The 21289-nt window shown below is 36.1% G+C and overlaps 1 protein-coding gene across 1 annotated transcript; it reads left to right on the plus strand.

Annotated features, from left to right (window-relative positions):
- The first annotated feature begins 10665 nt into the window (after window positions 1–10665).
- Window positions 10666–17796, plus strand: il12a (interleukin 12a). The gene is made up of 7 exons (XM_046877054.1): window positions 10666–10693; window positions 11359–11510; window positions 16196–16303; window positions 16470–16511; window positions 16726–16866; window positions 17239–17277; window positions 17365–17796. The coding sequence occupies exons 1-7, from the start codon at window positions 10687–10689 to the stop codon at window positions 17491–17493; spliced, it is 618 nt and encodes a 205-aa protein (XP_046733010.1). The 5' UTR covers window positions 10666–10686; the 3' UTR covers window positions 17494–17796.
- The last annotated feature ends 3493 nt before the right edge of the window (window positions 17797–21289 follow it).

Here is a 21289-nt window from a genome sequence, read left to right on the forward strand (position 1 = left end):
TGCATGTGTATTATCTCATTTGAAAAACTGAGCAGTTCAGGGTGAAGGCCCTTGATCAAGGGCCCAGCAGTAGCAGCTTTGCAATAATGGGATTTGAACTCATAACCTTCTATTTAGAAGTTCAACATCTTAACCACTTAAGATGTCTAGCAATTTCAATAATACACCCTGCCTTTCTTCAAAGGTATGCATTGGGACAAGAATCCCATTAGGTCCAACAAAGTAGTCACAAAATTGACTCTTTTTAGAGCTGATGTGGTGCTGTGCATTCATTCATTCATTCTTTCATTTATGCATACAACATTTAGACTATAAATTGAATAATTACTATATGGAAAATTTAAATCATCAACCAGTTGTGATGAAAGAAGAAAGTACTTATAAGATGCATAATTAGTATGGACTTCTTAATAATATTAAGTACTATTTATATAATTATAATATATATATATATATATATATATATATATATATATATATATATATATATATATATATATATATATATATATATATATATATAATATATATGGTCTCATCACACCAAACCATTGTCTGATGATGCCACATCATGTTTTTGTTCACATAGTAATAGAATTTTTATGTGTATAACAGAATGTTGCTAAAATTTGTATTTAAGGGGTTCATTTAGTTTGCAAGAATCTCCTTTCTTTCAGTAGTTATTGTCATGAGGATGACCACATAAACTACAAAATGCTTGCGAAGCTTTTTAATTGCTTGTTTTCAGTTCCCTTTGCAAGCTTTTGTCTGTTTATCAGCTAGTTGAATGCAATCATCATAAATAAGCACTGGGACATAGACTTGGCAAGTCCAAAACTTTCCACTTTTCTCTGCTGACACGTTTCTTGGTTGTTTTGATGTTTTGATGCAGTTTTTTCTGCACACTTCAAAGGTCTCTGATGGCTCCGCTTCAACATTTCGTAGATGAGGTCAGGCCTTATACATTTTCTCCAGCGTTCACATGACACACTGACATGAGAAACAACAATTTGGCTTGAATGAAAAGAGTCATGTCTGGAGGAAACTAGATAACGCTCATCACCTGGCCAATACTATCCCTACAGTGAAGCATGGTGGTGGCAGCATTATGCTGTGGGGATGTTTTTCAGCTGCAGGAACTGGGAGATTAGTCAGGATTGAGGGAAAGATGAATACAGAGATGTCCTTGATGAAAACGCTCTGAACCTCAGACTGGGGCGAAGGTTTACCTTCCAACAGGACAGCGACCCTAAACACACTGCCAAGATAACAAAGCAGTGGATATGGGACGACTCTGTGAATGTTCTTGAGTGGCCCGGCCAGAGCCCAGACTTAAACCCAATTGAACATCTCTGGAGAGACCTGAAAATGGCTGTTCACTGATGCTTAAAAGGTTCTGCAAAGAAGAATAGGAGAAACTGCCTAAAAATAGGTGTGCCCAGCTTGTAACTTCATATTTAAAAAGACTTGAGGCTGTAATTGGTGCCAAAGGTGCTTCAACAAAGTATTGAGCAAAGGCTGTAAATACTTATTTACATGTGTTTTTTCTTTTGGTCTTTTTTTGTAATAAATTTGCAAAGATTTCAAACAAACTTCTTTTATGTTGTCATTATGGGGTATTGTTTGTAGAGTTTTGAGGAATATAATTAATTTAATCCATTTTGGAATAAGACTGGAAAAAGTGAATACTTTCCGGATGCACTGTATTTGTAAGCATAACCACAATGTTGTTCAAAAACAGAGCAGCAATCAAAAAGTGCAAAACAACATGTAAATAGTATAATATGATTACATTATAATATGGGTGGTGCTGAAGACATGGATGTGTGTGAATTGAAATGAGTATTGAGTGTGTATTTGAGTTTAGGTTGTACAGTTCAGTAACACACAGTTGAGTGAGTGTGTGTGAGTTTGGTACAGTTCAGTTCTGTGTGTTGAGGAGCCTAATGGTTTAAGGGAATAAACTGTTGCACAGTCTGGATGTGAGGCCCGAATGCTTTGGAACCTTTTTCCTGATGGTAGAAGGGTGAAGTGTGTGTGTGAGGGGTTTGTGGGGTCATCCACAATGCTGTTGGCTTTGCAGATGCAGCATGTGGTGTAAATGTCTACTACTCAGCTGTCCTCACTGTAGGGTTTTGAGATGCAGGGATCCGAGATGGTGCAGTTACCAAACCAGGCAGTGATGCAGCTGCTCAGAATGCTCTCAATGGTCCCTCTTTAAAAGGGGTTGGGAGATGGGTTTTCCTCAGCCTTCCCAGGATGTAGAGACGCTGCTGTGCTTTCTTACTGATGGAGCTGGTGTTGAGTAACCAGGTGAAGTTCTCTGCCAGATGAACATTAAGGAATTTGGTGCTCTTGAACATATCCATGGAGGATCCATCAATGTTCAGTGGAAAATGGCCGCTCTATGCTCTCCTAAAGTTGTTGGCTCTAGACCAGGCTGTTAACTTTCTTTCGGCTTCTCCGATTAGGGTCGCCACAGCGGATCATCCGTATTCATGATCCACATGTTCGATTTGGCACGTTTTTACACTGGATGCCCTTCCTAACGCAACCCTCCCCATTTATCTGGGCTTGGGACCGGCACTAAGAGTGCACTGGCTTGTGCAACCCTAATGGCTGGGGTTGGTTCCAGGCTGTTAACTGTTTCACCTAATCGCTGTATGCTGACTCCTCGTTCTTGCTGAAGGGACTCACCACGGTCGTGTCATTGGCAAACTTGATGACGTGGTTCGAGCCGTGCATTTCTACAAAGTCGTAAGTCAGCAGAGTGAACAACAGTGGGCTGAGCACACAGCCCTGAGGGACCCCAGTGTTCAGTGTAGTGGTGCTGGAGATGCTGTTCCCTATCTGAACTGACTAAGGTCTGCCAGTCAGGAATTCTAGGATCCAGTTGCAGAGGGAGATGGTCAGGCCCAGTAGGCTCAGCTTCTCAATCAGGTGCCGAGGGATGATACAATTTAAATGCTGAACTGAAGTCTATGAACAGCATTCATACGTATGTGTCCTTATTGTCCAGATGGGTGAAGGCCAGGTGGAGGGTCATGGTGGTAGCATCGTCTGTGGAACAGTTTGGATGATACGCAACCTACATGGGGTCCAGTGAGGGTGGTAGCTGGGTCTTGATGTGCCTCATAATGAGCCTTTCAAAGCACTTCATTACGATGGGTGTGAGTGCAACAGGACGATAATCTTTGAGGCTGGAGACTGTGGACTTCTTTGGCATGGGGACAATGGTCATTGTCTTGAGGCACATAGGAACAACGGTGTGGCTCAGAGAGAGTTTGAAGATGTCAGTAAAGACATCTGCTAGCTGTTCTGCACATTACCTGTGCACTCTTCCAAGAATGTTGTCTGGTCCAGCGGACTTCCTTGGGTTAACTCTTTTCCTCACTTCAGCTGTGGTTAGACAGAGCACCTGGTCGTTGCGAGAAGGGCTGGTCTTCCTTGCTATCACCTTGTTCTTGATGTATGAATAAATCCAATAGGAGCACTGGACAAGGTGATTAGTGACAGTGCCAAATTAGGTGGTTTCAAATTACTTCTTGTCTTATAGCAAATTAATATGGAATATAGCATAATAAATATACAAAAAAAAGTGAGGAAGCAGACGGCTTATAACATACAGAAACATTTTTATTGAAAAATATATTGCCAAGTAGGAAAGAGGAAATACAGGGAGTGCAGAATTATTAGGCAAGTTGTATTTTTGAGGATTAATTTTATTTGAGGATTTAATTTGAACAACAACCATGTTCTCAATGAACACAAAAAACTCATTAATATCAAAGCTGAATATTTTTGGAAGTAGTTTTTAGTTTTAGCTATTTTAGGGGGATATCTGTGTGTGCAGGTGACTATTACTGTGCATAATTATTAGGCAACTTAACAAAAAACAAATTCATACCCATTTCAATTATTTATTTTTACCAGTGAAACCAATATAACATCTCAACATTCACAAATATACATTTCTGACATTCAAAAACCAAACAAAAACAAATCAGTGACCAATATAGCCACCTTTCTTTGCAAGGACACTCAAAAGCCTGCCATCCATGGATTCTGTCAGTGTTTTGATCTGTTCACCATCAACATTGCGTGCAGCAGCAACCACAACCTCCCAGACACTGTTCAGAGAGGTGTACTGTTTTCCTCCTTGTAAATCGCACATTTGATGATGGACCACAGGTTCTCAATGGGGTTCAGATCAGGTGAACAAGGAGGCCATATCATTAGATTTTCTTCTTTTATACCCTTTCTTGCCAGCCACGCTGTGGAGTACTTGGACGTGTGTGATGGAGCATTGTCCTGCATGAAAATCATGTTTTTCTTGAAGGATGCAGACTTCTTCCTGTACCACTGCTTGAAGAAGGTGTCTTCCAGAAACTGGCAGTAGGACTGGGAGTTCAGCTTGACTCCATCCTCAACCCGAAAAGGCCCCACAAGCTCATCTTTGATGATACCAGCCCAAACCAGTACTCCACCTCCACCTTGCTGGCGTCTGAGTCGGACTGGAGCTCTCTGCCCTTTACCAATCCAGCCACGGGCCCATCCATCTGGCCCATCAAGACTCACTCTCATTTCATCAGTCCATAAAACCTTAGAAAAATCAGTCTTGAGATATTTCTTGGCCCAGTCTTGACGTTTCAGCTTGTGTGTCTTGTTCAGTGGTGGTCGACTTTCTGCCTTTCTTACCTTGGCCATGTCTCTGAGTATTGCACACCTTGTGCTTTTGGGCACTCAGTGATGTTGCAGCTCTGAAATATGGCCAAACTGGTGGCAAGTGGCATCTTGGCAGCTGCACGCTTGACTTTTCTCAGTTCACGGGCAGTTATTTTGCGCCTTGGTTTTTCCACACGCTTCTTGCGACCCTGTCGACTATTTTGAATGAAACGCTTGATTGTTCGATGATCACGCTTCAGAAGCTTGGCTATTTTAAGACTGCTGCATCCCTCTGCAATATATCTCACTATTTTTGACTTTTCTGAGCCTGTCAAGTCCTTCTTTTGACCCATTTTGCCAAAGGAAAGGAAGTTGCCTAATAATTATGCACACCTGATATAGGGTGTTGATGTCATTAGACCACACCCCTTCTCATTACAGAGATGCACATCACCTAATATGCTTAATTGGTAGTAGGCTTTCCAGCCTATACAGCTTGGAGTAAGACAACATGCATAACGAGGATGATGTGGTCAAAATACTCATTTGCCTAATAATTCTGCACTCCCTGTATAGTCAAATGTATGTCAATACATCAACACAATACATTAGTAATACATCCAAAATATTTTTTTACCTTTTCATGGACAGACAATTAAGAAAAATAATGTATGTCCCCCTTTTTCTATTTCCAAATTATTTAACGCTAGCTTTAATTGTTAGTGTGGTTTATGAGATATAGGGGGTGATGGCCATTTTGCTAAAACCTGTAAACTCACATGAGCTACTAGACTGCAAACTGACCGGCTGTGTGTAGATGCGTTTATATGTCCTATATGCATTACAACACAGTGCAATTGTTTCTTGCAAATCCCAGCTAATTAGGCAGCTGTGGTCAGAACGCATGGTCAGCCATTATACAGTGCCCCTGGAGCAGAGAGGGTTAAGGGCCTTATTCAAGGGCCCAACAGTCGCAACTTGGCTTGAACTCATTAGGGATAAAAAGTTATAAGAAACAAACTTACAGGCACTAAACTTATACATTTTTATACAACTTTCCTCTTCATCACTGTAAAGCTACTTTAAGACAATATCTATTGATTCAATTTTTTTAATTGAATTCAATTGAATTAAATTGAATTGAATTAAATTGGGCCCTCTGATCAGTAGCCCAGAGCTTTAACAGTTGAGGTTCCGCTTCTCATATTTGTCATTGATTCCTACATTATTACACTGCATAATAGCCTAAAGGATGTGTTAACTGTTATAGCCTCTCAATGTATTTTTGTTCGAGGCCATGTCCTTATTAATGTCTAAAAAATCTATAGTCAAAAAGTCAATGCATGGCTTGTCCTTAAACTAGAACCCGTATTCAGGACAAGAAAAATCAGTGCAATTGGTAGGATTTAAAAGTCAAAATGTTTTTTTTTTATCTTACCGCAAATATTGACATTAATCTAACTGATTCGATGTTCATGTGCCGTTAACAATGGACCCTATAACAAAGCAGTTTTACAGAAATCCAGATATATAAAATTGGAATTTTTGAATTGATCTCTAACGCCAGTGGCAAGGAAACACTTTCGGAGAAGAATAAAACGTTAGAACGAAACCTGTTCTCATCTGGAACGCTTTGGGCAGATTAAATAGAAACCAGTCTCTTTTTATAACAATATACTTTACAGCGATAGTGTCTTTAAAGGAAATTGACCATGAGCAGGAGGAATCAGGCAAGTCTGGAAAGCTCAGGAAACTCTGTATAGTTTTTCCCCAACATATAGTTTTTGACTACTAAATAAATTTTTTGAAGTGTATCAACTGTAACCTGTCTTCATGCTCAGCAACTTATTGAGGTTTTGAGTTGTTTTGGGGGTTTTTCCTTTTCCGCACGGGTGACTTTTGCCATCTCTGCCTCCGCGGTTCTTTTCTTGGTCAAACTATTTGCAAACGATTTGCATGCCCTCTAAGAAACAGTTTAGTTTTCTTAGATGAATACACATTTATCTCATATCCTAAATGAAAGTGCTGAGAATATATTTTGATCTACCTTTAATCAATTATATTTTAATTAAAACAATCTTCTGTTGACTTTGTTCATGAGAAAAATATATTACATATAAAATTCTATTGTTTTAAATTAATAAAAATAATTTTGTTCATATTATTATTGTTATTATATTTATTCATCATAAGGATTAATATAGGGAGGAAAACTAAATTGGGGTTTGTAGGGCAAGGAGAAGATAAAGTAGCAGTAGGACAAGGATTAGAACAAGGTAGAGCAGAAGAATTAAGTGTGGAAGGAGGAAGTGCAGTAGGAGGAGGATGACAAGTTGTAAAAGTGGGAACAGGAGGAAACATTGTTAATATTAAGAAGAGGAGGAGTAGCAGGGGGAGGAAGAGTAGTAGTAGGTGTAGAAGGATTTATATAGTGCAAACTTAAAAACAGTAAAAGCAGGAATTTCATGGTGGAAAACTATTGTGTAGACGTTGCTTTCTCTTTAATAATCATTGTTCAAGTGAAGATTCTAAACTGGAAATTCCATGATCCTATTTAAGAGGTTTTTGGATCTATCTTTGACTAAAGTCACTGCTCTTTAAAGAAATTCCCCTCTTCTTGATTCTCGGTATCTCAAACCCCAGGAACCACAATGAGAGATTTACCTCTCTGTGTGAAAATCTTAGCAGTTGAGCACAAAACTACTATCGCTTAGTCACTTGTTCAAGAGCCGAGAGTAAAATGACTTGTTCAAGAGCCCGAGAGTAAAATTAATTGTGGTTTAGAGAACTGAGTCATGTCTGAATTTGAGGAACTCACTTTAACCGCAAACGCGCCCTATAGACCTTCAGACTGTACAATCTGAAACTGACATTTGGATGAATTGTCATAACTCTCTGATTGAATGTCAACATTTACGAGCAGTTAAGGAATAGGAGATGAGCTCAGGGTCTTTACAATGGTGAAAGTGACAGAGACATGATCATCCAGAAATTAATTGGTCTACCTTGAATCTGTCTCAGGGAGTTGTTTGGCCTTTACATAAATGTGTAAAAAAGTACCTTGTTTTCACCTAATGTGAAATGTATTTATTTGTAAGCCTGACTCAAATTTTCTCCGGTTTTCTGGTAGTCCTGGGGGTCCGAATTTGCTCCTCAACCTTCGTTTATTAACAAAAAAAATGCCGTTTGTATATACTGTATACCCTGCTTATTTTATTTCTATTATTTGCAACCATATTATATGTTAATATATTATATTTTAATATATTAATATGTTCTTATTGAATTCCATTGTATTAGAAATTTTATTATTTTATAGAAAACTTATTTATTTATATATTCTTTATATGTATTATTTATTATTGTTATATGTTTTAAATTTTATTTGGTATAAAATATACACTTAAGCAACAGGAGAAACTCTCAATGAATTACCTGAAACAAAATTTCAAATTCCCAGTCATGTGAAGCCTCACAGTCTGGAATTGTTTTGCACTGAAATTATTCGATTGCTTTATTTCCCTGTCTATTTTGTTGCACAATGTCCAAAAAGAAATGTCACTTTCAGAATTATTCAGAAAATTTATTAAGATGCCACCTGGATCAAATCTGTTTCAACTACATGTGATCTAACGGTTCTTGAAAGTTCCCTGTGTTACATAACATGTTAGAAAGTACACACAAAGAACGAGGGATGGATCTGGATGAAAAGCTTTTTCTTTCATGGAAACTGCATTAGAAAATACAGAATAATGGGGGAGAATGTTATTCTCATGCTGTGTGAGTCTGCAAAGTGTCATGCTTACAAATTTCTTAAAACGTCTTTACAGAAATGGCAACTAAAAGACCACCTTTTGCAGCTGATCAGTTTGATCAATAAGCACCTTGTTTTAGGTCCAAATGCATGAAAGTAGCATTGAATAATCCATTATTATACCTGATAAACCAGTATTGTAATATAAATGTGAATGCAGTCAGTTACAAAATCAGATTTCAGAAGCAGATTGACATTTTTTACCTTTTTGTACCACGGTATTGTTACGTTTCTGATTAATTTGTATTAATTCACATTGATTGTTACTATTATTATTATTATTATTATTATTATTATTATTAAAAAGAAGAAGAGCACTGGAGGAAAAGGCTGTTATAATAAAAATGAGAACAGAAAGTCACCTGTCGGGGCAGATGTGCCAAAACATTCAATCTGACCATAAATGTTACAGGTTTCAGTAATAAATCATAAATTGTTGGCAAATGACCTACTGTGATACATGGTGAATACAACACTTTAAAAATTGATCTATGGGAATTATGGGGGTAGTGACCAGTAATCTGTACTTAGTTATTTCCACTATGAGGGAAGAAATGTGTAGTGCAGTGAAGCATTGACTAATAAAACAATTTTAGATGTCCTGTAAAAAAACACTTTATAAATTACTCAACCAAATAAATAAATAAATAAATAAATAAATTACCATGTGGTAATGATTTTAATAAGTTACTATTGTAATGACAATTAATCCAGTTCTGAATCTGATTGTTTTGGGCTTTAAATGAATCAATTCCATTCCAGTGAAAATAAGGCAAGAAATAAAGAGATGTAATTTATAAATAATAATAATAATAATAATAATAATAATAATAATAATAATAATAATAATAATAATAATAATCGTACTTCAAAACACATTCAGTTCATATTACAGAACTTTAGATTTCAACTGAAATTTCTGGCACATTATTAATAATTTAAAACTCAATAACTTATTTATAGTTGTTTATGGCCATTTGCTATGAACTGAACTAGACATTATCTACACAGTGAGGTTACATTTGGACACAGAAAATGCAATTTATTAATAGTAGTTTTTAAATATATAAACCAAAAATAAACATTTTAAAGCTATTTAAATATACCGCTGTTGCATTATTAGTTTATGTTACAGTCAAACTTTGGGTTGCTGTAGCTTATTATTATTATTGTGCAAAATTGTTAATAGTAAATAATAATAATAATAATAATAAAATTATTATTATTAATAATAATAATAATAATAATAATTTAAATCAAGAATGAAATAAATCACGTTCATAAATTATTATTATTATTATTATTATTATTATTATTATTAAGTAGTAGTAGTATTTTCATTTCAGTATCAACATATTTAACATTACAGTATATTATCTTATGAATAATACATATAACAATAATAACTATTATTATTATTATTATTATTATTATTATTATTATTATTATTACAACTACTAGTAATATTAGTAGTAATAATAGTACTACTAGAATATTTTTCACTTCTATGATTCTATTTGTAAGCATATTTTACATGAAACTATTTATACCCTATTGACATTTCCCTATTATTTATTACAATTCTATTATTTTATGCTCTGACAAACATTTTATGAAGCCAAAGATTACATTTATCATTAAATGACCATTCCATTATTTATTTATATATCAGGTTGAACTGATTATTTCAGAATTGCAGTTAAAATAATTATAAATGTTATTGTACACGGAAACTCAGGTGAGATTACATGTTTGATCCAAATATTAATTCTTACAATTGTCTTACTCTTTTTTTTGTTTGTTTTTTATTTAGTTTACTTGTTTGTTTGTTTGTTTGTTTGTTGATTGGTTGGATGTGTGCGCTCAAGTTACACCAGTAACAGTGAAATCAGTGTTTTTTTTTTCTCTCGTGACATAATCTATGATTAAACGAAAAACAAACAAACAAACATCTGGTTTGCCCAGATGTGACCCCAATGTGTTGATCCGGGTTCTCACCGTGGGCTCCATGCGCAGGGGAGAAACTGCGCTCGCGTGTGCGCGCTTTCTAAAGGGCCGCTGTACGTATGTAAAGGTGGAAATCCCGAAAGCTCAGTGGGTTTGCCGTGTCTATAAAACTCAACAGACGCTTCACTTCACCAAAAACTTCCTCTTGTGAAGTGTTACAGCTTCTGTTCTCCTTCAAAACCGCTCCAAGTCTGAACATCATGTACGGTAAGAAGCAACACTCAGCATCCATTTAATAGCTTCACTGTTATTAAGCTTCTTAAGAATTATTGCGTATATTATTGAGTATATTTCTGTTACAATCTATATATAATATACACAAGGTATAAAATGGTCAGGTTTTCATTTTTTGTATTTTTGTATTTTTTATTTTAGAAATTTCATTTTTTTTTTTTTTTTTTTTACATTCACACGTGCACGCGCAACTGCAATCAGAGAAGCCATTACGCATTATTTTATTATTATTTTTATATATATATATATATATATATATATATATATATATATATATATATATATATATATATATATTAAAGCTGAAATCTGGCTAATATATATGGACAACATAATCAAATATATTAAATCCTGAAACCATCCGTTACCACTGAAGCAAACGGGTTTAAAAACATTTTTTTTGACCTTTGATTTTCTTTGAAATTCAATCAAAAATTCGATATATAATTCTAAAATGTATCGACAATAAATTGTCATGTTGAGAATAATTCAAGGTTTTCCCCTATAATAATAACATGCGCATGCGTATTACACTCGCACCCGCATGTCATACCACAGGATGTAATGAATGCATATATTTTCTATGTATCCAAAAATTTCTCTGCATTAATATTCACTCTGTATTTGCTTTTATTCAGGCTCTGTTGTCTATGCGCTCGTTCTCGCTCTCTTGAGCCGCGCCGCCGTGGCAACTCCGGTGCGCGCGACCCAGAGCACCCCACACGACCACGCGCACTGCACCACATACGCCAGGGGTCTGCTCAGCAATCTCAAGCTCGTGCTCGACAAAGTGAGTAATGAAAGCAATCAGTACTACATTAGTGTTGGCTCGGAATAATTGATGATTTTTGGCATGTGAGTGACTTATATACTGTATACTTTCCATTTTCTGAGATTTAAGGGCCTTGATCAGGGGCCCAGCATTTGCATTGTTGGAGGTGCTGGGATCTGAATTCATGATCTTCCGCTCAATTCATTGCAGTTCAATTCAATTTTATTATAGCGGGTTTAACAATGCTGCTTTACAGAGATTTAGATTAGAAGTTGTTAGTGCCTATAATATAGGACCGATACCTTTATACCTAATGAGCAAAACGAAAAACTCAGAAGAAACCCTAAAAGGAACCAGACTCTAAAGCAGGGGTCACCAACCTTTTTGAAACTAAGAGCTACTTCTTGGGTACCGATTAATGTGAAGACACTGATCATGTTAATGATTTCTCACAATAATTATCAACAATGATTTAACAAGGTAGGAAACAGATAGATGCAGCTCACTGGTAGGTGGCGCTATGGTGAGCTGTTTTTAAAAAAGGCCCGAGGGCGACTCATGTGGTCCTTGCAGGCGAACTGATATGTTGGTGACCCCTGCTCTAAAGAAAAGCCATCCTCATCTGGGAAGCACCAAATGTTCATTATAGTTCCATCATTGTTAAGGCGTGCTGTTCATGAACTGTTCATGCGAATTGCAGGGCTAAGCAATTGTAGTTGCGTCGATTTAAATTCCAGTCCAAGTCCATTGTTTATAGTTCTTGAGTTTCTCAGTAACGTCATGGATCTTTATGTGCATCAGCAGACCAACAGCTCAACCACTGAGCTACCACTTCCTACTGTACATCAAGTGATCCTTAGTCATTGTAATAAGCTTTAGACATCTAAGAGACATCTAAGTGTCAAGAATCATATTCCTAAAAACTTTTCATGAAGGAACAAATCATATAGATGCTGCAATGCTGAAAAAAAATCTCAGATCAAATTTATTTGATAGGTATAGCACTTTTAACAATGGACATTGTCCCAAAGCAGCTTTACAGAAATAAACAGATTACAAATATACGTTTTAAGTGTATGTCTTAGTCTCAAGATTAACCCTAATGACTACAAATAAAAAACTCCCCGAGATGCTATGCGGAACGAAACTTTGAGAGGAACCAGATTCAAAACCCAACCTCAGCTGGGTAAAACCGAACGCCCATTCAATAAAGTTCCATCTTTGTTTAGGTCATATGGTAAATCCTACGATAACGCATCCCAAAAAGTTTTATTCCTCTGCCAACACTGCAAATTGCCTCCATTTCCTCATTAATAAAAAAAAATCACAGTTACAGGACAGATGTGTGACTACATTTTAGCAGTTAAAGTATGAAAGAGACAAAAAATGCAACTTGTCCTAAAGTCTTATATATAAATATTTCCTCAATTGTTGTTTTCGCCCACTGCTGCATGTTTTGTTCCTTCAGAAACACAGCTCATAGTTTTTATGGATATTATTCTCGGTCGGTTGTCTCTGGTTGTCTCAGGTTGTCTCTGGTTGTCTCAGGTTGTCTCTGGTTGTCTCTGGTTGTCTCTGTCTCTTTTGTGACTAAGGATCACTTGATGTGGGAAGTGTATCTCAGTGGTTAAAATGTTGGTCTGCTGATCAGAAGGTTGTGACTTGACCTAAATCTTAAGTTCTGTAAAGCTGCTTTGAGACAATGTCCATTGTAAAAAGTAATAAAACTTGAAACTTGAACTTGAACTTGAACTTTAAACCCTGCCACTGCTGGGCTCTTAAACAAGGTCCTATCATCAGATAAACGAAATAGTTATATATATATATATTATAAGATTATATAAGCCTTCAGGACAAGCTACTTTTTTCTTCTCTTACTGAATGTAAAATAGAAAAAAATCTAGAATATTTCTGTCAGTGAATGGACTTCTTTATCCTGACCGCTACAAAGGGCCGACACCGAAGACTCCTTCCCTCCATAAAAAGCCAGAACTGCTGTTAGAGCCACGCTAATATAGGATCTACGTTAGCTAGCGAATAACAGTTTCAAAACAAAACAGCTGCAAAAGTGAGATTAAAGAAAAACCTTATTTGTAAAACTTTATTTCCAAGCATATTTCCAAGCATGCTGACTCATTCCAAACTCTGAGGTAAATTAATATTTAAAAATGGCAGCCATCTAACCTCAGCGCTGTGTTGACAGAAATGAGTCGTGACCATCTGAGCAGAAAGACTCTGGGAAAGCATTTGAGGTCAAAAACGAACTTTCCCCTTGAAGAGTTTATGAAAAGTTTTGTGCTTTCTAAAATAACGTAGGGTTTATTTGCTGCTGCCAGAAAAAAAAAAAAAAGAAGAAAGTTGTTTTTCGTTCTTTTTTTTTTTTGCTCACCAGCCCAATATAAAGTGTGCCACACCACATGTTGTTTCACATACAGTGGAAAAGCAGGTGTGTTAATTAGAGTGATGAGCCAATCACCGTACTCCATTAAGATCAATTTTTAGCTGGCCAGCGTTTAGATACACATCTCATGATGCATATAAACACTGTGACGTGTGAAGGCTGTATTTTCCTGTTACCCATGAACTAAATAAACTGTATTAGATAAGACTTTTTATAGAATAAAGAAGCACCAAAATCACCAGAAATTTTACATTGTGGCCTCTTTATCAGTAATTTACGTCATTGTGGAATAAAAAATTTTGCTTATACACCAGAACAGATCATGTACATGATGATGTAAAAAAAAAAAAGAATGTAGTCAGGAGATATTAAACAATCAAGCAAGAAGTTATATAAGAACCGGAAACAGTTTAAGGCAAAAAACAGTTTAAGTTTAAGGCATGCTTATTTATTCCTGTGAAAATTTAACTGCAGTAAATATGTAAATGAGTATAGTACTGGTACAAGCCAACAAAATGCTATCTATCTATCTATCTATCTATCTATTTATCTATCTATCTATCTATCTATCTATCTATCTATCTATCTATCTATCTATCTATCTATCTATCTATCTATCTATATCTACACATTATATATGTATGTTCATATTGAAATACTGGAATGTGCTACTAGTAGTACAGACAGACAGACAGACAGACAGACAGACAGACAGACAGACAAACAGACAGAAATCTATCTATCTATCTATCTATCTATCTATCTATCTATCTATCTATCTATCTATCTATCTATCTATCTATCTATCTATCTGCCTGCCTGTCTGTCTGTCTGTACTTCTAGTAGCACATTCCAGTATTTCAATATGAACATACATATATAATGTGTAGATAGATAGATAGATAGATAGATAGATAGATAGATAGATAGATAGATAGATAGATAGATAGATAGATAGATAGATAGATAGATAGCATCTAGAAGTATAAATAGTAGCACCGTACAAATTGCTGCGTGCAGTTAAATATGTAATTATATGTACAGCATATAAGTATTACGATTATGGACAGTGAAAATATGCAGAAGCTGTTAAACAGGCACAGAAAATATTCTATATGTTTGTATATTCTATGGGTGAAAATGTAGAATATGTGCAAGATGTTTGTAAGGTGTGTGTTATATCTGTAAACAAATATGAAATATTTATATATTAGATTTACAATATGAGATATGTACAATATATGTACAACAGTGCAAACATACAGATGTGTATAGATTATAGAATGTATAGAATGATATACAGTTATAATTATATAAAGATGATACAGAATGTACAGGTTCGAGCTGAACTGCATGTGATTACTGGCAGTAAAATCAGTAAAGCATTAATGAGACGTCCTTCTCGTCGCGGTGACGTGTAGAGTTCAGATGATGTTTGTTGGAAAAAACTGCTGGTTCTGGTGCGACAGTTCCTATATTTCCTTCTTGATGGAAGGAAGTTAAACACTGTGACAGTTTTGTATGATAGTCTTTGTGATGGTGTATACTAGGAGAAAAAGAATCAACAAATCAAAAGAGAAATAATGGTCAGGTTTTGTTGTTAGCTCAAAAAACAAAGATGCAAAAGTGTCCATTTTACAGCAAGGATCCATAACCAAAAAACAAAATGTACAACTAGTGAATATGGAGGTTTTTGGGGAGTGAGTGTGTGACTAGTTAATGACCTACTGTATAGGACAGTAAGCACAATACCAGTGATGGTGGTATTAGTGTGAGTTTAAACTTTTGAAGCTAAAAATATACACAGAATTACAAATAATACATTTTAGACACCACTGAAGAGCAGAAGTATTTTCTAAAAATTTATTTGGAAATCATTCAGGGATTTTCTTTCTTTTCATTAGACAAAGATACATTAATATAATTTCAGTATAGCTTTTATGTGATTTCTTATTTTTGTGAAATATTTAATCAGTGATGTTTATTTACTTTTTTGATATTTATACTTATTAAATTCTTCTCATTATTATTTTTCTTATGAATGTTATTATTATTACTATTATTTATATATAAATATATATATATATATATATATATATATATATATATATATACTTTTTTATTTTATTTTATTTATTTGTTAATTTGATTTTATTTATTTATTTATTTTAATGCTTGAAAAACGATTTGAGATGTTACTTTTAAAAGCAGTATAAAAAAATATTATTATTATTATTATTATTATTATTATTGTTATTATTATTATTAATATTAATATAATTTTTTCTGTAATCCGATACAGCCAGAAAAGACTGGAACCAAAACACTGTTTCATGGATTTAACTGCACAGACCTGGAAGCAGTGGTGAACTCAAACACACAGACGGCAAGTGTGTGTCAGCCCAGTCAGGTACGTAGAAACACACAGTGATAGCCTGATAGGAAAGAATCATATTCCTACAGGTTTGATATGTTTATACTTAATCTTTTGCAGTCAATAAGAATTTGTGCGGATACGCTATGCTTCCTTATTGTTTTGATATTACTTTGATTGACCCCCACATATTTTCTCACAGGATGTGAAATGCTCTGATCAAAAAACATCGCCATTCAGCAAGGTAGGAGTTAAAAAAAATCATCGATCATACTAATAATATTCTTTTCTTAATGGTAGGATTCCAAAATATATTCATTTCTAGGCAAGATTTTTTTTAATTATTTTTATTTCCCAGAAACTGAAACCCAGTAGATCTCCAGCAATCAAATAAATGTAAATGTGAGCATATAGACAGTTTGTAGTTGATCTAATCTCGTGCTCTTGTCTTTCTTCAGACCGAATGCTTGCAGAACATTGCTAATGATCTGAATTATCATCAATCCATGCTCACTGAATACGTGAGTAATCAGAAGTTAAACTCTGAGTCTATCAAGGAGCTCAACTCCATCACCAACTCCATACTTAACCTTCAGCAGGTAAGAAAACTGTCCAAATTGTTGTTTAAAAAGAAAAAAAACTTTTGAACAATGTGTGCAGATAACATGATGAAGAGAAAGAAAAGGGAAAATCTATTAGAGGGTGCTAAAAATGACTTCTTTAATATTTTTTATAATTGATATTTAAGAGTTTATTAGAAATAAAATAAAGATTTTATTGCTGCCAAAAATATGAAGAAGTTAAAGGGGGATTTATCTATCTATCTATCTATCTATCTATCTATCTATCTATCTATCTATCTATCTATCTATCTGTCTGTCTGTCTGTCTGTCTGTCTGTCTGTCTGTCTGTCTGTCTGTCTGTCTGTATAAATACATTGTTTATTAATGTATACTATTTTCCCACACCAGCATTGCAAACTGCTTCCCAAACCAGAGTCTTTGAAAGATGTAAGTTGTTTTTCACTGTAAAGAAAAAGAATATCACATATTACACCGTAATCCTTTATTTACATTCATTCGTTTTGTAATTCGTAGAAGTGGAGCCCCAAAAACTCCTTCGAAGACCGCAAGGACCTGTGCAAACAGCTGAAGGGCTTCCAGCTGCGCACCATCACCATCAACAGAGCGATCGGTTACGTCTGCGCCGGGGAGTATAGGAAATGATTCTGAACTTCCACTACAATCATCCTCATCATCATCATCATCATTTTCACAATCTTTATCATCATTTGATATTCACTCCAATAACTGTTATATTGCTATGTATTTAACATTGACTGTGTAAAACTCCGCACTACTACAGCAAGATCTACACAACCTTTATTTATTTCATCTGTGACAAGAATGTATAAGCTAGCTACATCTTCCTGGTTGTGAACTGAGACCTTGTGGTGTTTTTATATAGTTGTTTGTCGATTAACTTATTTATATTTATTTTCATACAATTCTATTTATTTGTATTGGTGCACATATGACCAATGTATTTATTACTTATTTATATTAAAGCATTTTGAAGTGACATCTGTATGCTTCGTGTGTGTGTGTGTGTGTCTGTGTGTGTGTGTGTGTGTGTGTGTGTGTGTGTGTGTGTGTGTGTGTGTGTGTGTGTGTGTGTGTGTGTGTGTGTGTGTGTGTGTACAGCAGAGGTGGCAAAAGTACACACATCCTTTACTTACGTAGAAGTACAGATACTCATGTTTTAAAATACTCGGGTAAAAGTTGAAGTACTGATTAAACTTTTTTTTACTTAAGTGAAAGTAAAGAAGTTTTGGCTCTGACATGTACTTACGTAAAAAGTAGTTATTACCGCTGGCATGAAACAAAGTATGAACCCTCCAAAAAGTACACATGCTTTTCAGCAGTGGTCGCTCAGTTGTTAAAGACTTGTGCCTTCCATGGTTGAGTGGGTTAAGGCTGGTGCCTCGCTGATGGTGAGGATTAGGTTTTGAATCTTGCTTTCTGCCTGCTAGTTGCAATGTAGGTTATGTTCCTGCTTCCTAAATCTTTCTTTAGCTTTATATTCTTGTGTTGATGGTTTAAAGGTAGATAGACCTGCTCTAAACAGCCTTCCTGGCCTGTCTTCCCTGATGGGTCAGTGGGTTAAATCAGGTTTCTTGCTTTTGGTGGGGTTCAGGGTTCGAATCCTGCTTTCTGTCTGCCAGTCACGATCAGGATTCACTTCCTACATCTTTCTTTAGCGATATATTTTTGTTTTTAATGGGTTGAAAAGAAAGATAGACCTGCTCTAAATAAGCTTCCTAGCCTGTCCTCCCCAATGGTTCAATGGGTTAAGATTGGTATCTTGCTGGTAGTGGGAATCATGGTTCGAATCCTGCTTTCTTCCTGTTATTTACAATGTGGGTTCAACTTGTGCTACTTACATCTGTATTCGCTACATCTTTCTTTACCGTTAAATTCTTGTGTTGATGGTTTGAAAAGAATGATAGACCTGCTCTAATCAAGCTTCCCATCCTGTTTTTTTCTGATGGCTTAGTGGGTTAAGGCTGGTACTTTGCTAATGTTGGTGGTCAGGGTTCAAACCTGGCTTTCTCTCTGCTCATGAGGTAGGTTCAATTCCTGATTCCTACGTCTTCATATTCTTGTTTTGATGGGTTAAAAAGAACGATAGACCTGCTCTAAACAAGCTTCCCACCTTGTCCTTCCTGATGGTTCAGTGGGTTATTGCTGGTGCCTTGCTAATGGTATGAATCAGGGTTTGAATCCTGTTTTGTCCCTGCTAGTCACGTTATGGGTTTGCTTCCTATGTCTGTCTTTAGCATTATATTCTTGTGTTGGTTTGAAAGAAAAGATAGACCTGCTCTAAACAATTGCCACAGCCGGTCCTTCCCGATGGTTCAGTGGGTTAAGACTGGTATTTCGCTGTTGGTGGGGTTCAGGGTTCGAATCCTGCTTTCTGTGTTTCTGTCTGGTCTGAATTTCTTGCTTTGAAGCCTGAAACAAACGATAAACCCCCAAAAAAAAGAAGGTGTGTTGTGGGACTTGATGGCTTTGTGATAAAAGCCTTGCTTCTGAGCTCAGAGGTTGCTGGTTCAAATCTGGCTTGTCCCCACACTGGGTAAGCTGTGTGGTAAGTAGGGTCTGGTGAGCAATGAGGTAGTTGACTGTAAACAAAGGCTGTGAAGACCTGCTGCTTCGCAGCCTCAGAAAAAGTGAGGGTGATAGGTTTTTGACAGACTTTTTCCCTTTATGCAAAACTAAGTCGATACTTTTTTGAACTTCATAACCCCCTGTTTTCAGCTACTCAGACACCGGGGGGGGGCAGATGCCCGGATATTGCCCCCCTGCTTCAGGATACACCCTCCGAAACCACATCCAACCTTCCACACAGCCATTGCTGACACCATTCTTACTACGGCCACCGGAACCTTCCACACTCTTAACTTTGAGCCCTGGCCGGGGTTTGAACCGGCAACCTCTCAACCCAGAGGTAAAGCTCTTCCAATTGAGCCACAGGATCTCCTGCAAGAACCTGATTTTTAGGACCTTTTCTGGTTCTTTTTAAAAACTTTTTAAACAATTTAAAGGAAATCTAAGGGGTAGGAATCGAACCCGGGTGAGTCAGATAGCAGCGACCAATTCACTAACCATTACACCAGCACAGGAGAGGCAAACAAGCCTTTGCTTATTGGACTCTTGGCTTTTCTATAGTTAGGAGACCAGTGTTTTGTCTTAGCTAATCATGGTAGAGGGTCAAAACTTCTCCTTCCTGTACATTCTCTCAGTAACTCGAAGTCTATGAGAAGTGACTCAGGTACAAGAACCACATCTCCAACACCTGCACCACTGATATACCATGATTTGCCAGCAACCAATTTTAATGATCTTTCATTGTTCTGTTTTTAAAAACTTCTTATAATGTTCAATATGAAACTAGAGGTAAGAATCGAACCAGGGAAGTCTTTCATCATAGATCACTAATGGCATTACTTCAAAACTCAAAACTTTGTCAGACATGTAAATAAGCAGGAAAGACAAAGACAAAGACAAAGAGACACAGTCACAGCTTTAGAAAGAGTGAGAAACAAATAGAGAGACAGCAAGAGAGAGACATATACAGTGAGACAGAGACAGTTACTAAAAGAGACACAGAGACAATTAGATAGAGAAAATAGAGAGACAAAGATAGCAAGATATAGCCACTTCCTGTTGGAAGTGTTTATCCCGAGCGACTCTTAATGATCTCATTTACTAAATGAGCAGTAGTGAGTTAAGTGCTTGCTCAGGTGCCCAAAACTGGCAGCTTGGAGGTGTTAAACATGTATCATATGTACAGCATGTGATATATATGTAAGCATATGTACAGTGATTAAATATAAAGGCTATATCAGTGCAGAGACGTGTGGACATCATTTAGAGCCTTTGCTATGTTTCCACACAGACAGTTAATGAGATGATACCGGAGAAAATGCACCTCTTCAAGTCAAGTCAGGAAGCTTATATATATATATATATATATAGAGAGAGAGAGAGAGAGAGAGAGAGAGAGAGAGAGAGAGAGATGATGATGATCAGGAATGTGTCTGTTCTCAGTCATGTTTACATCACTGACTCCCTCTGTCTCATCCACATTAACCCCAAACTTCTTACTGCCTTCTGTGGTGAGTGAGAGTCAGGACTTTATACACCAGTGGATTGAAAAAGACACGCAGTAACAGGAAATCGGTTGTTCGGCTGAAATCGGCACGCAGTGAAAATAAAAAAAATAATATTTTACCAAATCAATGGATTAAAACTAAAGTAACAAATCTGTTTTGAAAATGTAAGAAGTAAAAAGTACAGATATTTGTGTAAAAATGTAATGAGTAAAAGTAAAAAGTTATAATAAATAGTGGAGTAAAGTACTGATACCAAAAAAATCTACTTAAGTACAGTAACAAAGTATTTGTACTCCGTTACTTCCCACCTCTGGTGTACAGTATAAAACACATGAACACAGAAC

Source organism: Silurus meridionalis, chromosome 20 (genome assembly GCF_014805685.1).
Source record: "Silurus meridionalis isolate SWU-2019-XX chromosome 20, ASM1480568v1, whole genome shotgun sequence".
NCBI lineage: Eukaryota > Metazoa > Chordata > Actinopteri > Siluriformes > Siluridae > Silurus > Silurus meridionalis.

What these genes read in the sequence shown, in the direction of transcription:
- il12a (XM_046877054.1), top strand. An exon ending in GTGTGTGTCAGCCCAGTCAG is followed by an intron (nt 16,304 to 16,469) that starts GTACGTAGAAAC and finishes ATTTTCTCACAG; the next exon opens with GATGTGAAATGCTCTGATCA. An exon ending in AACCAGAGTCTTTGAAAGAT is followed by an intron (nt 17,278 to 17,364) that starts GTAAGTTGTTTT and finishes TGTAATTCGTAG; the next exon opens with AAGTGGAGCCCCAAAAACTC.